General features: G+C 35.2%; 1 protein-coding gene across 3 annotated transcripts in view; it reads right to left on the reverse strand.

Annotated features, from left to right (window-relative positions):
- The window catches only part of LOC138703710 (neprilysin-11-like), a 265,024-nt gene that overhangs the window by 25,380 nt on the left and 218,732 nt on the right, over positions 1-20,912 (reverse strand). For all 3 annotated transcript variants that reach the window (XM_069831833.1, XM_069831834.1, XM_069831835.1), the window contains 4 exons: positions 11,942-12,025; positions 8,682-8,843; positions 4,071-4,154; positions 2,316-2,518 (listed from right to left, as the gene is read on the reverse strand). In XM_069831833.1, coding sequence (XP_069687934.1) covers positions 2,316-2,518; positions 4,071-4,154; positions 8,682-8,843; positions 11,942-12,025 — 533 coding nt within the window. The remainder of the gene's footprint in view (positions 1-2,315; positions 2,519-4,070; positions 4,155-8,681; positions 8,844-11,941; positions 12,026-20,912) is intronic.

The raw sequence follows: 20,912 nt of genomic DNA on the forward strand, positions 1-20,912 counted from the left end.
GATAGCAACCAATAACGTAGGAATTACACATCTTATCTTAAGCCTGCTCATGGATATAATTATTATTATGATCAAGATGCAAGACAAGCAACTCAGAGCGACCAAGCGTTGAGCCGTATAGAATGAGGATAATAATAATTTTACGTGTGGTATTCTCTATCTAGAATTCTATCCCCCCCCCCCTACCATCGGAAATCTTAATTCGCACCGTGAACATTCCAAAATAATATAGGCTAGCCTATTCTGTTATGTAAAGGTAAGCGTTCACTACATCGTATCGCACTCCTCGTACGAATCGCACGCAACGGATATTTTAAGTGCAGTGCGTTCACTGTAACGGCTCCGCCTCATCGGATTCCCCTATCAGCTGTTTAAAACATGACGTCGTACGATATTGACATTACTGAAAGCAGTGGAGTTGAGGTTAGGTCTATTAATTACGTCTGTTAGCGAATAAGAATTTGTAATTGCTTCATGAGTCTTAATTGAAGAGGAAGAAACGAAAGAGATATTGGTTACATAATATATTTGCAAGAAACGACTTGATTACTGTAATGGGAACGCCTCAAATTTTATAATTCTTCGCAATTTTCTACAAGCGAAATAAGTTTTCCGTCTGCCATTTTGGCGCGACACTGAACATGGCACAACATAATAGTAACAGTTGACCAATTAAAATTGATTTATTAAAGAAGGCCATGATCGCACGCATCGGAAAAGTTGCTCGTCCGAGAAACGTGGACGGATTTGCCGAGAGCCGATGCGTGCTATATGATGTAGTGAACGCGGTTATATAACAATTACAGCAAAGATGGTCTTTTTCCGATCCGTGCGATTCGTCCGATGAGTGCGATACGATGTAGTGAACGCTTACCTTAACAGTTCACATGAGAATAAAATATGGGAAAATTTATATGCCGCATAATAACTACAGTAGCGTGCAAATTAATCCGAACAACGTAATTACTTATGCAAAAACACTCAAACGGGATAAAAAAAGGATCTAAGACATACCTCAGTAATCTATGTGGCCTCCCTTGTTCCTAATAACAGCTCTGAGAAGATTTGGCATGGATTCCACTAATTTCCCACAAATATTCTTCATTTCTTCATCGCGAAACCATACACCAATGAGGGCAGAAATCATCTTCTCCTTTGTAGAACAATCCATTTTTTGCATTCTTCTTTTGCAAATTGACCACAAGTTCTCAATGGGGTTGATGTCGGGTGAATTGCCTGGCCAGGGGAGTACCTGAATATTCTTCTTGTTGAAGAATTCTGTAGTTTTTCGAGACGTATGGCATGGTGCCAGGTCTTGTTGGAACACACCTCTGCCATCCGGAAATGATTTTTGCAGCTGGGGTACGATTCTGGTTTCCAATAAGTGAATATATTTGTCAGAATTCATCATTCCCTTGATAGGTATTAATGCTCCAGGCCCTTCATGTGTAAAACATCCCCAAAACATTACTTTAGGGGGGTATTTGGGTGCTTGTTGGAGATGAGCTGCTGTTACTTTTTCGGATCCTTTCCGTACGTAAGAAACACGGTGGCCGTGGACCTCGAAATGAGACTCATCGGAAAAAAAGTACATTCTTCCAGTCATTCACTGTCCAGTGTTGATGTAATTTTGCCCACATTAAGCGTTTTTTGCACATAACAGGGGTTAGCAGTTGCTTCTTAATAGGCTTACGAGCCCTTCGTTCAGCTTCCAAAAGCCTACGCCGCACTGTTGTGACGTGAATATTCGCCCCAGTGGTAGCCATTAACTCGCGGGTTAAGTTGACAGCAGTTAGTCTAGGATTTAATTTACTTTTCCTGACAATTAAACGATCATCTGCAGGTGAAGTCTTCCTTTTCCGGCCACAGTTTTCTTTTTTCTGGGGCGTGATGGATCCAATCTCCCTGTATCGTTTTATGATCGAATTAACAGTATCCAAACCGATGTGACATTCTGCAGCAATTTGTCTCTGTGTCATAGAAGAATGCTCTGCTAATGTTATAATTTTAGACCGTTTTCGTGGAGTTGTATCCATTTGTGAAGACGACAGGATTGCAGTATTAAGTCTTCAACACAACTGAAACGCTTATAAGTACAAAACGTCAGGCAAAATGTCACATATTATAAAAAAATAATAACGACAGACCTTCAACATTGGAATTACACGTACTACAGATGTCAATTAAAGCGGTATGAGCAGTTGTGAGGTCAACAATGACAGAAAATGTAAAAATATGTTGTGTTCGGATTAATTTGCACGCTACTGTATTTCCATCAAATATGAATATAAATAGGTATAATTTGTCGTTCTTACCACCATGAGATTTCGAGAAGTGTTCCGAACATCCTGGCTCACCCAAAATCCCACCAAGACGTTGAGTCCCAACATTCTCTGTGACTGTCCAATTGTTTCGAGCCAATCAAAGGGCTGATTGGAGGGAGGAACATTTGTAGAACTGAGTCCCAGCTTCTGAAGCACTGTGAGCATTGGTTCCAAGCCCAGTGCTTCCAACTTATCTGCAACAAAGAGAGAGAGAGAGAGACTTAGAACGTGAATCAGCTCAGTAAATAGGCGTATAGAGTGTATTGCGGGACATGTTCATCAATACTGCAGCTGTCATGACATGTTTTCCATACATTGTCTCATATTCTCAAATGTATTTTACTCTTTGCTTCTATCAAATTTACTTACTCAAAGTTTTAAAATTTAAGTCCTCTGGTTACAAAGAAAAGTGTACTCCCCCCCCCCCCAAACATATGGTCAGGCTCTAGTTTCATATCCTGGCTACTTAAGGCCCGTAATACACTTGAAGAATTTTCGCTAGCGAGAAATGTGTTGCGAGAAAATTCAAAGATTGATAACATGGATTCAAATGGACGTCCACACACTGAAAGAGATTCTCGTTCGAGGCAAAAACCTCGCGCGAGTTTCTGCTGGAATCGACAGTTCAGCGAATTTTCTTGACACATTTATCAAAGATGTTTGACATTTATACTCTTTATGACGATTGAATGTAGAAAAAGATATCACAGGTGGCGATGAATTGTATTGTTTTTATTTGAAAATGAGGAAAGATGGCTGATTATTGCAGTCAGAAACTTATCGAACTTGTACGATGTCACCTGTAGGCCTATTTATATGATACACGGGATGAAAACTATAAAAAAACACGAAACTTTAAGAAGAAATCTGGAGACAAATATCAGATTATCTCAAATAAATGGGGCTATATTTTATTTTGATGAGATTTAATAGTATTGATTAAACATTTGAAATAGGTAATGTCTTAACAGTTTACGTAATTTTAATCAGAATATAGCAAAGAATCCTCTATCATATAATGAATGGCAAAAAACTGTGGTCCATTCAACCTGAAATAACGCCTAAACGTATCATCATTCAAATCGAAACCAGTGTCCAAAACTCGCCCTTATTTTCGTAAGATACAATGTGATTTTCAAATATTTCTGACTTTAATTTTAGGCCTACTTCTTCTTTTCATGAACAAAATATGTTCATGTAACTCCATTTCCTCATCATCTGAATACTCAGATTCAACATAGCGTTCGTACGTAATTTGTAAAGTACGACAATATACTTAGGCCTACAGGTTATATATTTAAGTACGACAATATACGTAAATACATAACCTATAATATTTCCCCCAACGAGTGATTACTATAATCAGAAAAATGCTTTCTGCATGAAGGCAGTGCATAGATGATCATAGCGAGGTGTGATCTGTGATAGCGAGAACTCGCCAAGTGTGTGGAGGAAGGCTCTTCGCCTCTTTCTCGCAACACATTTTTCGCTGGCGAGAACTCTTCAATTATGTTACGGGCCTTAGAAAGAGAAACAAGAGTCACATTGTTTGTTTTCTTTTTTTAGCCTAACTCTAGTGTAATAATAATTATATACAATAAAGTTTTCTTCATGGGGCAAAGGAAAGATACAAACCCGATTTTTAACTAAATAAATATTCATTTATATGTTTACTTCTATCAATGATATAATCTTGACATTATTACATAAAGTATGATCTCTTATTTTTTCGAAATGTTTACTTACCAGTATCCAAACATGCTCGATAGAGCGTTCTGGCTTGTTGGACTGGCTTCACATCCTCTTCAGAGCCTTCTTCCTCAAGAAGAGCTGTCACATAAAGTTATAAATTATTTTCTTGATTAAAAACGATAACATGAACATCCACATCAGTTATTATTATTATTATTGTTATTATTACTATTATTATAATTATTATTATTATTATTATTTGGGCTCTGGCTGTTGTTCAGCACACTAATATAAATAAATAAATAAATAAATAAATAAATAAATAAATAAATAAATAAATAAATAAATAAATAAACAAATAAATAAATAAATAAATAAATAAATATTTTTATTATCATCAAGGCGCGGATTTGGATAACCTAAAAATCCTTAAAAATGACCTTTAAAAAGACCCAAATAATGTTAAAAAATGACCTAAAGTACTGAAAAAAACTTTATGCTCGACCATGCCGAAATGTAGTAATTATACACCTGGTAGCAGCCCTTTAAAGGACCTCATTAAAGTAGACCTATTCATTAAAGTTCAGGTGTTCCAAAATCAGAAAACATCATTGTAGCAATATGAAAGCGCAAGTATCGATTATTCTCGGATATGCAATCGAAAGATAACTAGCGAAACGTCACGGAGGCTGGAAATCCAATACTGTCGCAGAAGGTTATGTTCTGTTACTATAATAATTAGCGTTAATTGTAAATAATATTCAAATAAATTCAATTTGTCATCTCGTTTTTCAATGTTTAAATCAATTTCAAGGTTATATCAAGATTAATCTTTATTTTACTCTCTAGATTATATCACGGTCAATAAAATTTGTTTCTAGGAAAAAATCAATACTTTCGCGTCTGCGCACATCTCACAATTTACGAGATATTGCACAAGGTCAGTTCCGCTCCCCAGTCAGATAAGAATAACATGAATACTTATGAATAATTTCAAGTTAGAAATATGGTCGAGCATAAAATGTCGTATGAAACTTGCCTTAATGGTAATTAAGACGCTCGTATGAAAATTATGAAACTCGCTTGCGCTCGTTTCATAAACATACTCGCGTCTTAATTGCTACCATTATAGGCTCGTTGCATAATGTACTATAAAAATAAACAATCCCATACATAAGTAGGTAGTAAAAATCCTAACTCAAATTAAAAACTCTCCTCTCCTTTGCAATAGATGACGGTGTACATCCGAAGATTCTGGAATGTGAATGATTGACGGTTGTCAGCGATGACACTGTTATACATTGAGAAGCTTCTTTCCACATCTGCGCTGTTTTAAAGCTTTCTTCTGAGAGGACTCTAACGATTGTGCACAAAGTTTGTATCCTGGATTTTTGTCTGGACATAATTCCTTTGTTTGGAAGGTGGAGCATACAACAACAACTGAGCCGAGAGCTTCATCTCCTATTCTATTTCTCTTCTTCCTTTTGACATCACTTACAAACGAGAAAATTCTGTCAGATTCCGCATTTGAATGGGATAGTGTCAGTACTAATTTTGTGAGTTTTCCTATATCAGAAAATTTTAATTCGACATTGAAATCTTTAGCTTAAATGACAAAAAAAAAGTCATTTTAAAATTTAAAAAAATGACCAAAAATGCTAACAAAATTTAAAAAATGACCTAAAAGATTAAAACAGGAGAAAAATGACCAAAAAATAACGTAAAAACTCAACATTTCTGTAACCAGCAGCTCGTATCCACTCTGCAAAGACGATAACTCCACAATGGATGCAGCCCACTTTCTAACATGCAAAGAACTAGACAGAGAAAAACAGAAACCAAAGGACCAGATAAGCCTCTACTGGGAAACAAGAAAGAAGATGACGTTAAGTCAAGATCCAGTCATTGGAAACTAACTAACTAACTAACTAACTAACTAACTAACTAACTAACTAACTAACTAACTAACTAACTAACTAACTAACTAACTAACTAACTAACTAACTAACTAACTAACTAAAACTAACAAACTAAAACTAACTAACTAAAACAAACTAAAACTAATTAAAACTAACTAAAACTAATTAAAACTAACTAAAACTAAAACTAACTAAAACTAAAACTAACTAAAACTAAAACTAATTAAAACTAACTAAAACTAAAACTAACTAAAACTAAAACTAATTAAAGCTAACTAAAACTAAAACTAACTAAAACTAAAACTAATTAAAGCTAACTAAAACTAAAACTAACTAAAACTAAAACTAATTAAAACTAACTAAAACTAAAACTAATTAAAACTAACTAAAACTAAAACTAACTAACTAAAACTAAAACTAACTAAAACTAAAACTAAAAACCAACTAACTAAAACTAAAACTAAAAACCAACTAACTAAAACTAAAACTAAAAACCAACTAACTAAAACTGAAACTAAAAACCAACTAACTAAAACTAAAACTAAAGAACTAACTAACTAAAACTAAAAAACTAACTAAAACTAAAAAACTAAAAAAAACTAACTAAAACTAAAAAACTAAAAAACTAAAAAACTAACTAAAACTAAAAACTAACCGACTAAAACTAAAACTAAAAACCAACTAACTAAAACTAAAAACCAACTAACTAAAACTAAAACTAAAGAACTAGCTAACTAAAACTAAAAAAACTAACTAAAACTAAAAAACTAACTAAAACTAAAAAACTAACTAAAACTAAAAAACTAAAAAACTAAAAAACTAACTAACTAAAACTAAAAAAGACTAACTAAAACTAAAAAACTAACTAACTAAAACTAAAAAAACTAACTAACTAAAACAAAAAAACTAACTAAAACTAAAAAAACTAACTAAAACTAACTAACTAAAACTAAAAAAACTAACAAACTAAAAAACTGTCCACGCCTGTGGAGTAACGGTTAGCAGTCTAGCCGCTAAACCAGGTGGCCCGGGTTCGATTCCCGGTCGGGACAAGTTACCTGGTTGAGGTTTTTTCCGGGGTTTTCCCTCAACCCAATATGAGCAAGTGCTGGGCAACTTACGGTGTTGGACCCCGGACTCATTTCACCGGCATTATCACCTTCATCTCATTCAGACGCTAAATAACCAAAGCTGTTGATAAAGCGTCGTAAAATAACCTACTAAAATAAAAAAAAATAAAGCTAAAAAACTAACTAACTAAAACTAAAAACTAACTAACTAAAACTAAAAAACTAACCAACTAACTAAAAAACTAACTCACTAAAACTAAAAAACTAACTAAAACACTAACTAAAACTAAAACTAACTAACTAACTAAAACTAAAACTAACTAACTAAAACTAAATAACTAAAACTAAAACTAACTAACTAAAACTAAAACTAACTACATCAAATATGAATGAGGTCTCGCCCACCTCATTGAATATTACACAACTAGTCTTAACTAGTCAGTTGTATTATTTACTGATAAATACGAGAAAAATTCGTACCGGCACCGGGAATGGAACCCAGGACCTCTCAGCTCTGCGCGCTGAGCGCTCCTTACCAACTGAGCCATGCCGGGACACGATCATTCATATATATATATATATATATATATATATATATATATATACTGTTAGCAGTTTTCATTAAACTGATGTTGAATACGGCAACAAAGTCATTTAATATGCGCTCCTGCATACATATGACGTGTATCGTCTTAAATGCAGGTAGTAAAGCCGTAAAACAGTACTACGAGAGGGGTTCGGCCGGCACCGTGGATCGTGTCCCGGCATGGCTCAGTTGGTAAAGAGCGCTCAGCGCTCAAAGCTGAGAGGTCCTGGGTTCGATTCCCGGTGCCGGTACGAATTTTTCTCGTATTTATCAGTAAATAAAACTAACTAACTAAAACTAAAACTAACTATGATGAAAGAGTGATGGAACGGAGAAAAATTCTCTCCGGCGCCGGGATTTGAACCCGGGTTTTCAGCTCTACGTGCTGATGCTTTATTCACTAAGCCACGCCGGATACAACCCCGACGCCGGTTAGAATCGTCTCAGATTAAGCTCCATCTCTTGGGTTCCCTCTAGTGGCCGCCCTCTGCACTACGTCATAGATGTCTATGAACGCAGGACCGAAGTCCATACATGTGTTGAGGTGCACTCGAATGAGTGACTGGTTGGCCGGGATCCGACGGTATAGGCGCCGTCTTAAATCACAAAGTGATTTATTACGCATATCATATATATTTTGATGTACCGAAGTACATATGATATTTCCATGCAGATATTCTGCGTCATCATATGATGAAAGAGTGATGGAACGGAGAAAAATTCTCTCCGGCGCCGGGATTTGAACCCGGGTTTTCAGCTCTACGTGCTGATGCTTTATCCACTAAGCCACGCCGGATACAAATCCCGGCAAAAAGAGCAAAAAGAATGAGCAAAAATGTAAAATAAAAATTGATTTTTATTTTATTTTTATTTTTATTGATTTTCTCCGTTTTTTTATGAAAAATTAACAATTTATATAAAATTAATCGAAATTTAAATTCCTCTTATTAAAGGGATTTAGGTCCCTCGAAAGTCTAAAAAACTGTTTGCAAGTATCTAGAGGAAGAGTGATGTGTATGGAGAGATAGAAACGTGCTACAAATATTAAGTTGTGTGCAATCTCAAATCGTTATTTGTCTGCATCACTTGCCTCTGAGTTGAATGAGTAACTGCTCCCGCAGGGCACGAAACTGGTCCCACGAAGACTGGGATTCTGGCACTGGATGCTGGCTGATCCAACCGCCGCAGGCGAACTGGTAGAAGTCTTCACAAGGGTCTACTTCCCGGTCCACGCTCTCCAGGATACGCGCGGCTGCATGGTAGAGAGAGTTCCGTAATATTAAGCCCTGCTCAACACAGGGACTAAGGCGTGGAAGAAAGTCAATATTGATTCATTACAAGATTTTAAAAGTAGAATTTCTTGTCATCCAGTGTTTCTAAATTTATAGAAATATGAAGATGGTCGACATAAATTGAAACTAATCATTTAATCAAGGTGAAATGCCACATTAGTTTCAATTTGATACAGTAAAGTTGTTTATTTAACAATACAGGGTGATTCAGGAGGAATAGTAAATACTTTAGGCGGTGATAGTATGGACTGTTCTGAGTAAAAAAGTTCGTATATATATAATTGTCTCGTCTCTGTTATTAATTTCTAAGTCCGCCTCAAAAACTACCTAGAGCTGCGTTTCTCAAACTTTTTTTTGAAGTGGGGACCGCCTTTTTAAGTCAGAACAGTTCCGCGGACTACCTTACTCTTGTTCCCTTAGAAAGCAAATTTATCATTTTTGTAGCATATTTTAATACCAGTATACATATATTTTAAAATAGAATTAATTAATTAAAATTAATTTATTTCAATTAATTTTATATTAGTATTAACTAATTAAGTTAATGTTAATAGAAGAAAATTTATTTTCGTTTTTTTAATAATTCAAGGCTATTAGAATTTGGATAACCTTTAACTTATTAACTAACAAAATAAATACATGTTGGTACTCACATTAATAATTCTACAGGTTTACTTTTTACACCTGCGTGTTTCGTCTCTAAGTGCCGTTTCAATTTCGCGGGTTTCATACACTCGTTTGAAAGCACTTCGTAACAAACAACGCACCGAGGTTTTGGTTCACTCTCATTGCCACACCAAGCAAATCCAATTTCCAAATAACTCTTGTAATATTTACGAAATTATTTTTTCTTTGAACAGGACTAGATATTTCTTTAATGGCACTAGAATCACTGATATTAATATCTTCACACACAGCTTCTGAACTATTAGTACTGCCTAAATGAAACGTATAATCACGTTCCTTTCCTTTCAAAGATCCGGATCGAAGCCAGTTTTGCATTATGTGTAATGGGCACTATTTAACAGAGACATGGAAAACTACTAGAGTGTACCACATAAGAAGAATTTCAAACAAATAACTGCTAAAAGGCAGCGACAAATCAACAATGCACAGAATTTGTTTTAATTTACTTGTGATTGGCTACGAAAAATATAATTAGGAAGATATTGCAATTTGAATTTCTGGATCTGATTCGCCCGGATTTTAAAATAGACGGAGTCTAAAATTTCTTATATCGTCATCCGGAAAAACAGAAATAAAAAGAGTTATTGCAGAAACATGCCCGATTTTCAACAAGTAAATATGCAATTTGGCATGTTCTATTATTGGTGTACGACGTACAGTACGTGACCATTTCAGTGTGCAGACTGGGTGTCGGGAAAACTATTAAGAAAGTCATAAATATATTAAAAGATTCGGTACTTTGGTCCTCTGTTATGAATTCGGGTGATCCCTGGCTGGGTTACAGGCGCGGGATGTGCAGGGAAAAGATGGCGAGAAACACCACGTTCATAGTGATTTAAATCCCTCTTTTGTTGCTGAGAGTAGAGTGGGAATTCGGTAGACGAGTAGGGTAATAAATTTCATAAAATGTCAGTACTGGGAGAAAAAGTGAAAGGCGGTTGCCATGTGTCATTTCCAAACTGAGATTTTTAGCTGTAGTGTGATATGCAATTCGTTTGAATTTTATTTTTTCTTATGTCTTTTTTGAAGGACCACAAGGGCAGACCTCGAGGACCACAGGTGGTCCGCGGACCATAGTTTGAGAAACGCTGACCTAGAGCATTTGAAGGGTTCAGAGCCATAGTGGGCCAAGCGCCATTTATTAAGAAGGGGAATAGCAAGGCTTAAAGTTAGGTGAATACCATAGTTTAATGAAGATTGACATATCATTTAGTTTTAATGTGCATACTTTATATTATTTGCCATATGTTTCATTGAATTATGATAGTAACTTAATTTTAATCCTTGTTTCCTCCTTTTTTAATGTATGGCGCTTGGCCCACTATGACTCTGAACCCTTCATTTTCTACATTCGCGCCTGACAAAAGACGCGTATATCACCTGCAACGAGTTAAACACTAACTCGTTGATCCCCTGTCATGGCCAAAGAGCCCCGCATTTGTGAGGTGACATCTATTAGCGTGTAACAGCAGTAGGCCTACTTTTCTATTGAGCGCTGTTGAAGGAGGAGTGCCATCTGTGAGACACCAGCTGACATAATTGATATCGCTGTACAAAGTGGTATAACATCGAAATGCCATTACTGTTGTTCCTACTTACGACAATCAATGTGTCTAAAATGATAGATAAGGATATGATAGGAACAACGAACTTTCTTCTAAGGAATTTCGAAATTTAATGCAATCACATAAGATTGGTTTCCTGGGTCGTAAACGCCTCAAATTTCACTTCTACACGTCATCATGAACATACGAATTGGATCCTTAAGGCCTCCCTAGACATTTAGTTTTGCTTCACTCCAATGAGCGTCGGGGAAGATTCGTCCGTCTGAAGCGATGACAATACAAGAAATACGTAAGCATTATCAGCCATTGCTAGGAAACACACACTCAACAGCAATATTTCAATCGAATGTCGAAATTGATGAATGTAAAATGAGCGGATTCGCAATTCATTTGAAACGAATCTTCATAATGTAATTCCTGTTTGCACTTATTAAGCTAACTTTCAAGATTTTCTCTGGTAAGTAACATTAAAATATTTCTAATAGTGTTCATTCTGGATTAGGAATAATGGTCAACCACTAATATCAACAGAAAGGCAATCATGGTGCAATATACTATGCTTTAAACGACTAGTACACAAATAATAGTCATTATGTAGGAATTAATATTTTCTCAAGTACTGTACATTCCCCGTCATTTTCGAAATTTAAAAAGTTATCTTTCGCAAATTCGAAATTTTACGTGTACATCTTGACCTACCAGAACCGCATACAGACACTACAGCTAGTACAGAGTCCGTTCTACCTGCACTGAGGTTGTGCTGACACTTTGAGAGCAAGAGTTGCCCACCCATGGTTAATACTGACCTGACTTGATACATGACTCCGTTAGACAGTTGCTGGCCGCCAGTCTGCGCTGTGACTGTAACATCCGTTCCTCCGCCTTCATGTCTGCAACACAAAACACATGGAGATGGACTTTTTGTATTTTATGTACTCGTATATTGAAGAATACCTTGGTTCCCAAATTACCGTTGAATAACACTATGTTTTGAATTTTATTAAACATCACATGAAAATATATGGTAAGGTTCTTGTTTAGTCAACTGTCGCGAAAACAGGTCTGAACCTCACAATTAATAGCAAAGGAACATCACTTATGAGACAACTAGGTCAGGAGATAATGGGGTAGGGCGGCCAGTTTCTTTCCCCCTCCAATGCATACATCGTTGACTATAGTACAGGCAGAATCAATAGGCGGGTTTTTGGTTCGGTACGGAAACAACTCACTCCACACTTTCTCTAGCGGTTTATGACCTGAACAAAGAGACCTTTCTGTCGCTCCGTTAGAATGTTAGTTATTGACAAGTGCTTGTCTGTGATACTACTGTGCTACAGTTTGTTCGTAAATACAATATATCTCATAATAAACAGTATTTTTAAACAACTACTAATCATCCGAATACTGTAATAGCTATCATGTCTCAATCGGGCCCTGATATCAGAAGCCTTAATGAAGGTGTTGTTTATCAACTTCACTGTTTCTTGAAAGAACTGTGAGGACATTAAAAATGTCCTACCATCAATCAGACAATCACTGTCAAAGACCAGTGGCGCTTCTTTACGATCGGTCCAGAGAATTTATGCAAAAGGGATACGAATAGCAGTAAAGCAATGATCCTATGGAGCCTAATTTTACATATATTTATTTAAAGAACACACGGACAGGTGTAGATAATATGGAATTTTACATTTAAATTAATAATATTTTTTTAGATATTGTAACATTTTATTTTATGCTATATTAAGTTGTTTATTTAAGACTTAACAATGGAAAATTGTTTTATTATGTAGATCGTTGAAAACCATTATTAAGTTAATTTAATTTTTTTAGAAATCGTTCACGGAATAAGGTAAATTTCTTAATTGATATGCTAATTATATCTCTGTCAAATGGAGTAGTATATTGTAGTCTACTACATATTGTCGACTGCTAAATTTTTAGGAGGTCCAGTGTTAGTTATAATTAGGTAAAATACATTACGTTTGGGAATAAAATATTATTAGGATCATAAAATGAAATATTATTTAATAACTTGTCAATAATATATTAAGTTGGTAAGTATACTGCATAAACATTATTTAGTATTTACTGTTTCAACACAACATTCTGAAAATACATAAATGTGTAATGCTAAATATTTGATTTATATTAGGTTTACATTACACTTTATTACATTAGCGAAATTACTTAACTTGCAAAATATTATAATGATAATATTGAATAAAGAACGTAGGCCCTATTTGTAATTACTACAAATCACGTTATTATTTTATTTATTTTCTAAGTTTTCCTGCTGTGAAAAAGTATCAATAGAGTTATTTGGGACAGGACCATACACCAAGCAGGTTCTGAGGGGTGTAGAAGTCGGGGTAGAGAAGTAGGGGTTCGCCAGACCCGCCGATTTCTTCTGCCCCTAGTATAGCTACATGTTGAACTAGTCAGACTTCAGATGCAGACAAACAAGAATTTTTCTTCCTCTGACACATATCGTCGAGTGAGATGTACTGCCTGATAATAGATGTACATATCAGCCAGAACCTCAATCAGAGAATATGATGATATATATATATATATATATATATATATATATATATATATATATATGCTGACCCTTCACGTTTCTGTATTCGGGCCAGCAGGCCATTAGTTACACTATTTACAACTTAAAACACAGGCTCTTAACTAGGGCTGGGGACGGAGCGGTTCGGTTCGGAGCAGTTACTGTGACGTCATTACTCGGTTGATCCGAGTACAGTACCGAGTACAAATTTGTGGCGGCAGATTTAAAATTTAGATAGATTGAGTCGATTTTAGAACGTACTTTGAAAGTGAAACCAAGCGTGTTTTAAAAGCGTTGTAGTAAAGCGATTTCGCTTTGCCAATTGACGAGAAAAAAGTGCTTTTCTTCATTGCAAAATGGCGGTTGCAAATTTCATTTGCGTGATTACAACTATTTGAGGAGTTATTTTGTATGAAAGGCCTATTTAACTTCCAGTGTTGTTATATATGACAGACGAAATAAAATTGATAAAATTATTTATAATACAGCTAATAAATTAACATGTGATGTAAACGTTAAACGCTGCAGCTAATTAAAAAAGAAGGTGGAAAGAAACGGGCTCCATGAAGCGCTGCCTAAAACACTTAAAAATAACACACAGAATTATTTACTATTACGGAAAGTGGATAAAATAATCAATAAAACGCGGAATCTTAAACGGAAGAACATAATGTTTATTTTTTTATAACATTACTAGCCTTCAATACAACCATGTTCTCTTTGGTGAAGAGTAATATTATTGATAAATTAAAGTAATTACGTAACATAATTCGTAGAATAAATACAAATAAAATGATGACTGATGAGGCAACACAAATCCAATAAACACAAATAGAAGAACAATATAATGCACTTCTTTTTTTAACATATTTTAATATTAATCAAACACTCTAATATGATGATGATGATGATGATGATGATGATGATGATAATAATAATAATAATAATAATAATAATTAGTATGTATAGTAATATGTTCAGACTATCAATGTTCATTAGGCCACTTGACACGTCATACAATAGGGTGAACTCCTCTTCAATACTAGAGGGCTTTCAGCCCGCCTTGGGAATAAGGAAATAATTTGTCCTGCAGCAGAAAATATTTAAATACAACAGTACCTACGTTGTTGTCTGCTAGAATTAAGTAAAACACGCGAACTCTGTTTGAATGTTTGAACTGACCGGTAACGGCTACGGTTAACCGAGTAACTTCGGTGCTCCGCTGCCAAGCACATAAACCGATAGAACCGAGCAACTCAACAGTTCTACTCGCTCCGTCCCCAGCTCTACTCTTAACTATGTCTTTCATGTCCCTTCACTTTCACTTATTCCTCCTCCTAATTTATCACCCTATTTATCCTCCTTCACTTCTCCTATTCTTAGCTACACTTACTAGCAATGAATGGACAAGAAATTATGTCACGGCCTCCTACAAATATACGACGACCAAATAGTTTTTTTGATGACAACAGAATGAATCCGCTCCCGGTTTACTGTGAACCAGCCTTTATCGGCGAGTCATTTGGCAGATATGACATACCTAAAAGGAAGCGAACCACAAGCTGATATTAAAATCAAATGAGGGATATAAGTGACATAAACCTAAAGCTGAGAAAAATGAGTTCAAAATTAAGTCAATCAAACTCCTGTATCTCCTCATGAGGAGCATAGGGCATTCACAAATTGCCTCCATCGGACCCTATTTGTAGCCAACTTCTTCACTTCGCTCCATGTTTTCCCCTCCCTAGCAATTTCCTCCAAAACTGTTCTCTTCCATGTATTTTTTGGCCTTCCTCTTATTCTACTACCCTGGGGGTTCCAATCCAAAGCCATTCTTTCTACTGCTCCATCTTCTTTCCTGATTGTGTGTCCTATCCAATTCCACTTTCGTCTTCTGATTTCTATTATGAGTTCTTTCTGATTTGTTATCTTCCATAGTTCTGAGTTTGTGATTATATCTGGCCATCTAATTTTCTTAATTCTTCGTAGACATCTATTAACAAATGTTTGCAGTTTATTTTGTATAATTTTACTTGTTTTCCATGTCTCACAGCCATATAATAAAGACTGATTTCACGTTATTGTTAAAGATTTTAATTTTCTGAATACAAAAAGGCTACCTCGGAGTCCGATTTTATTTCTCCAAATCCATTCCATCTCACTTCACTCAGTTCTAAGATCTTTAATTGATATGTCATCATTTCCTTTATAACCTGTTTCAGTCTTCCAATTTCCAATAACGTTCTTATATTCCAACAACCCATTCTAAAATTCTTCTTAAAATTAAAATTAACGTCATCATTAAAACCTTGGTTAAAAGCATTTGTTGTCCATCCAGCTCTTTGCTTTATTTTCATTAATAAAATTGTTTTAAGGTGTGCTGGTTATTAGCCAAAACAGCACCCGAGTCCGGTGGCGGGGTCAAAATTAAGTGACAATAGAAAATTATATGCAAAGTTTATGATGTCTGTTTTATGCTTACTTATTGAGTCATGGTTATATGAAGTAGTTCACACCAGATTTTGAAGAAATTGTAACATTTTGATAATAAAAATAATCATTTTATAATAAGACGTTGCATTTGTACCTGTTGTGTTCCAAACTATTTTGCAGCTTAAATAAAGATACAAACTAAATGTAAAAAATGTAAAGTGTAAATTACAAAATACGTTCTAAATTCAAACAAACTCACACAATATATTTTTTTCACAGCAGCCAAATGAAAAACTGTTTTAAACAATAGTAATATGCGTTACAAGAGCGGTATGTTGAAGTTTTCATGTTCGAGGAAAAGTTTGAAAATATTTTACGAAGCTCAATGGACGGAGAGAATAAACACAATGCCTAGCATCTCTGAACTCGTTTTCAGAAATTTATCACGAAGTTTCCATGTTCATATTGCGGTTATGTACAAAGATATTAGAGAGAAAGATGGAAGACTATCTCGTTGCTAAGGCGGTAACATTTTAATTAGCAATGCGTGTCTCTCTCTTATGAATAATCACGGAGTGAGGCACAAAATATTTGCATCAGAAGCAACGTCCGTCTGTGATAGGGTTTTCAGCGGAAGAATCGATCATAATATTTTATCATGTACATAACACTCGTCCATATAAACATTTCTATGCAGTACATTAATACGTAATTGGTGTGATATTATTAGCATGTTATTGTAAAAAAGGCTGTGATAATGTTTTTTGGCACACTTACATGGAAACTGCTGTTTTTCGTAACACATTATTGGTTAGAAAGTTCTTTGCTGTACGCATACGGCAAAAACATTGTTATGATTCACTTTTCCGTAACGAAAACTTGTCATATATATATACTAGCTAAAAGCACCCGGCGTTGCTCGGGTTTTCCTTTCTGCTTCTGTTTTTAATTAAACTGCTTATTACATTTTTGGAAATCTCGGAAACCTAACTATAGACAACCAAAACGAATTGCCTTTACTCAGCTAAGATTTATTCTTTACTTAACGTCACTTACATGAATTGATGAACTCCTTAGCGAAATGCCTCCCAGCGTTAACTCAATTTAAAACAGTTGTAAATCAGGCACCGAAAGAAAACATGTCAATAATAATAATAATAATAATAATAATAATAATAATAATAATAATAATATACTATTAACAATAACGATGTCTTGTTTATTTACTATATCTCATCTTTATGTTGGAAGGTGTTTTCTAAATGGTTCAATAATTTCTGAAAGAGTAGGCCTATATTTTCCTCCTGGACCTCTCGCACATTATGTTGGAAATTAGTAGATTAATATGATCTAATATCAAATTAATGTATTGTGTGTTACAACATGAAATTCATTGCTTTGACTAAACAGTTTACGATTAACGAGACCTAACCTAAAAATGTATTTTGTTTGATCACGTGAAACGATTAGTACAAGCTCCGAAAACCGAATGCCACTTTGAAATATATGCTTAAGAACACTTACTTACTCCTAATAATTTTGCTATTCTAGTTATAACTGTTGTCTCCATGCACATTTTCTATCAATCACCCAAGTGCATGTATCACAACGTATGTTATATTTATTTACACTTATCTGAGTATAATCTTGAATTGTAACCACAACACAACACATAAAATAATTGTTATGTATTAATATAATATTGATGTTAATTAATTATTAGTATGTTAGGATTTCACTAGTTTCCAGTCTCAATAGTCTGTGATTTATTTATTAGTTTAATTAAGTCACATAGAATTTCCATGTAGTTGTGCCAAAAAATATTGTACTTAACTAGTACACGAAAGTGTCTTTCGCGCATTAGTTTCGAAATTCCGTCTGACTCGTACACGAAAGTATCACTTTCTGTCCTAGTTACGTAAATAACTATTTCTCATTAGACGTATGTAAAAAGACAGAATTGTGATGTAGTAAAATGTCGATTTCCAGTATCCTTAAAGAGTGGTCTTTGGGCGTGCCGTTCGTGTGTTCGTTAGTCCTTTGTAATGTAAAGCCCAAAACATGGCAACCCTGTGTAATTATGCGAGGAGAGGCAATAGGTCAGTGTTGCCAGGTTGAGGGATTTATCCCTCGGCGTAGGGATTTTTTGGTCGAAAGGGGATTGAGGGATTTTTTGACAGAATGATACAAAATGTAGGGATTTTCACATCTTTTCAGTTTTTCCATTTTTAAAATATTTTTCAAAATATTTTTATTTTTCAGATATAAAATGAGTTTCTTAATTTTTTATTAAAAGCACATAAAAATGATTTAACACTGAAAACTCTAATTATGCTTAATATATAGCTTGTTTTTTTAACAGGTTATTTTACGACGTTTTATCAACAGCTTAAGTTATTTAGCGTCTGAATGAGATGAAGGTGATAATGCCGGTGAAATGAGTCCGGGGTCCAGCACCGAAAGTTACCCAGCATTTACTCATCTTGGGTTGAGGGAAAACTCCGGAAAAACCTCAACCAGGTAACTTGCCCCGACTGGGAATCGAACCCGGGCCACCTGGTTTCGCGGCCAGACGCTCTTACCGTTACTCCACAAGTGTGGACAATATATATAGCTTGTCAACAATGAGTTGTTATAATATATAATTTTAATTGAGTTGAGTTTTAAAGTGTTGAGTGATTCAGATAGAAACGACCAATGAGATTTATGATTTTCTTTTTTAATTTTACTGCTTGTTGGCTGCCATTTACCATTGTAGCTTACGTCGATTCAGTACTTCAGTAGAGAGTAGATTGTTGCGAACATGAGTACGTTAGGAATATACTGCAGTTTCAGTTGTTGTGTTAACAGCCGGGAAAAATGTACATACTGTATTCTACATTATGATCATACTTTTAAGTTTATATATTTTAAGTGTCTGTTTATTTTCTTAGTTTTAAATTACTGATAGTTTTAAGCGTGTGTTTATTTTATTGGTATAAGCGTGTCTTTATTTTATTGGTACAATGAGTGATCTTCAAGATCCATGCCGAAAAAAACATGAAATGAGAAAAGAGTTATCTAAATGTTGAAACTGTTCAATGAAAATATGTAGCCTACAACAAGGATTCAAGAGACAACAAAGTAGCTGGGCTGCTGGTTGCGGAAGAAGAGGGAGAAGAATAATGTGAACAGGGTCATCAATAATATGCCGACCTGATTACTCTGTTCCACTGTGATATTTATTAGGAACATTGTCTTATTCTATTATTTTAATTCGTTTTTAAAATGTGTATTTTGGAGTTTAGACCATACCAATCCAAGAGGGATTTTTTCTAAATTTGAGGGATTTTTCAACCTATCTGAGGGATTTTGTTTCGTAAAAACCTGGCAACACTGCAATAGGTTCATGGAACATAGTGAAGAAGAAAGACTGAAGAACAGTGATTCTAACCAACAATAAGTTATGTTACTTTCTTCTTTAATTATGATAATCTTGCCCAAAAAATAAATCTCTTGATTTGTTCCACTCTAAAAGCTTTAGTGCTAATGTAAGAATCTATGGAATACAATAAATGAACTGAATTAGCAAATTTTCATTTACTTTAACATTGTACGGAAGAAAAGCACCAAGTTTGCAATGCAACAAAATGTACTGTAACTATTTTTAGTACTGTATAAGCAGACCAGGTATTAATTACATAGACGTTTATAATAATCAGCCTTGAAAGTTGCTACACATTCCTCTAATAAGATGTGTAACTCTTGAAGTCAAACACGGTCTTATGATTAATGAGAGCATCCTGAATTAATCACGCCTTGCTGAACAATCTGATCGTGATGTTTAATGGCGCTTGAAAATTGTGAATACGCCCACTGTAGCGGATGTCATTAAAGTGATCGGAAGACAAGTATGTTATATACTTCATATCAGACCTCTAGTTCATCATTCAATAGCTATTTAAATATAGTTACGGAGTATAATCAAAGTAGCCTAGCCTGCCTAGGTGCCTCATAAGTGATGCTTTGTTGATGACACTTATGGGGTCGGACAGTTGACTAAACAACAGCAATAAAATAAATGAGTTGATACTATAGGGAGGAAGGACAACAACAGTAAATAAAAATTAATCCAGGATGACTTAGTATATACTGGGTGTTCATTTCAAAGTGTGTCATGACGTCACTGTTGTGAGTCAGCTATTTGAAGCAAGTTTCAGCTTTTATGTCAGAGAAGTTGCCTATTAATCAAGGCGTTCAATCTGATCTTGGGAACGTGTACGGTATAACTTGAACGTCGTAGCAATAGATGGCGGTCTGTACGGTCTGTGTGCTACCATAACCTCTTTCGAACTGTGTTTTGCGCGGGCAAGTCGTACGCAGGCTATTTGTCATCGGTTGCGTACGACAACATTCCACAGCACAAGTCAAATGCTCCGTGTCCATGTTGACCGTCCAAGTTAATGTCAACAAATACGTAAGTAATCGTCTTAACCCTCTCCCCATATCCCGACAGTAAGAAAAAACTCACCTCAGTACGTGTTTCCAAACAGTTCACATTCCTGCCACTACCGGCGTTACCGTACGTATCGGTAAGTTCTCTTCTGAATGAACGCCGTACTTGCTAGGAAACTTCTCTAGCACATAGGTAATACGCCTCTGCGGAAGTGTAGGAAGATTGAATTCTCTAGGCTCATCGGCTAGCCATATGATGACATACAGCGAGTCATGACACACTTTGAACTGAACACCCAGTAGAAGTATTCAACACAAAACCCACGTACCTTACTGGAAATCAAACT

The sequence above is a fragment of the Periplaneta americana genome, chromosome 7, assembly GCF_040183065.1.
Source record: "Periplaneta americana isolate PAMFEO1 chromosome 7, P.americana_PAMFEO1_priV1, whole genome shotgun sequence".
NCBI classification, from domain to species: domain Eukaryota; kingdom Metazoa; phylum Arthropoda; class Insecta; order Blattodea; family Blattidae; genus Periplaneta; species Periplaneta americana.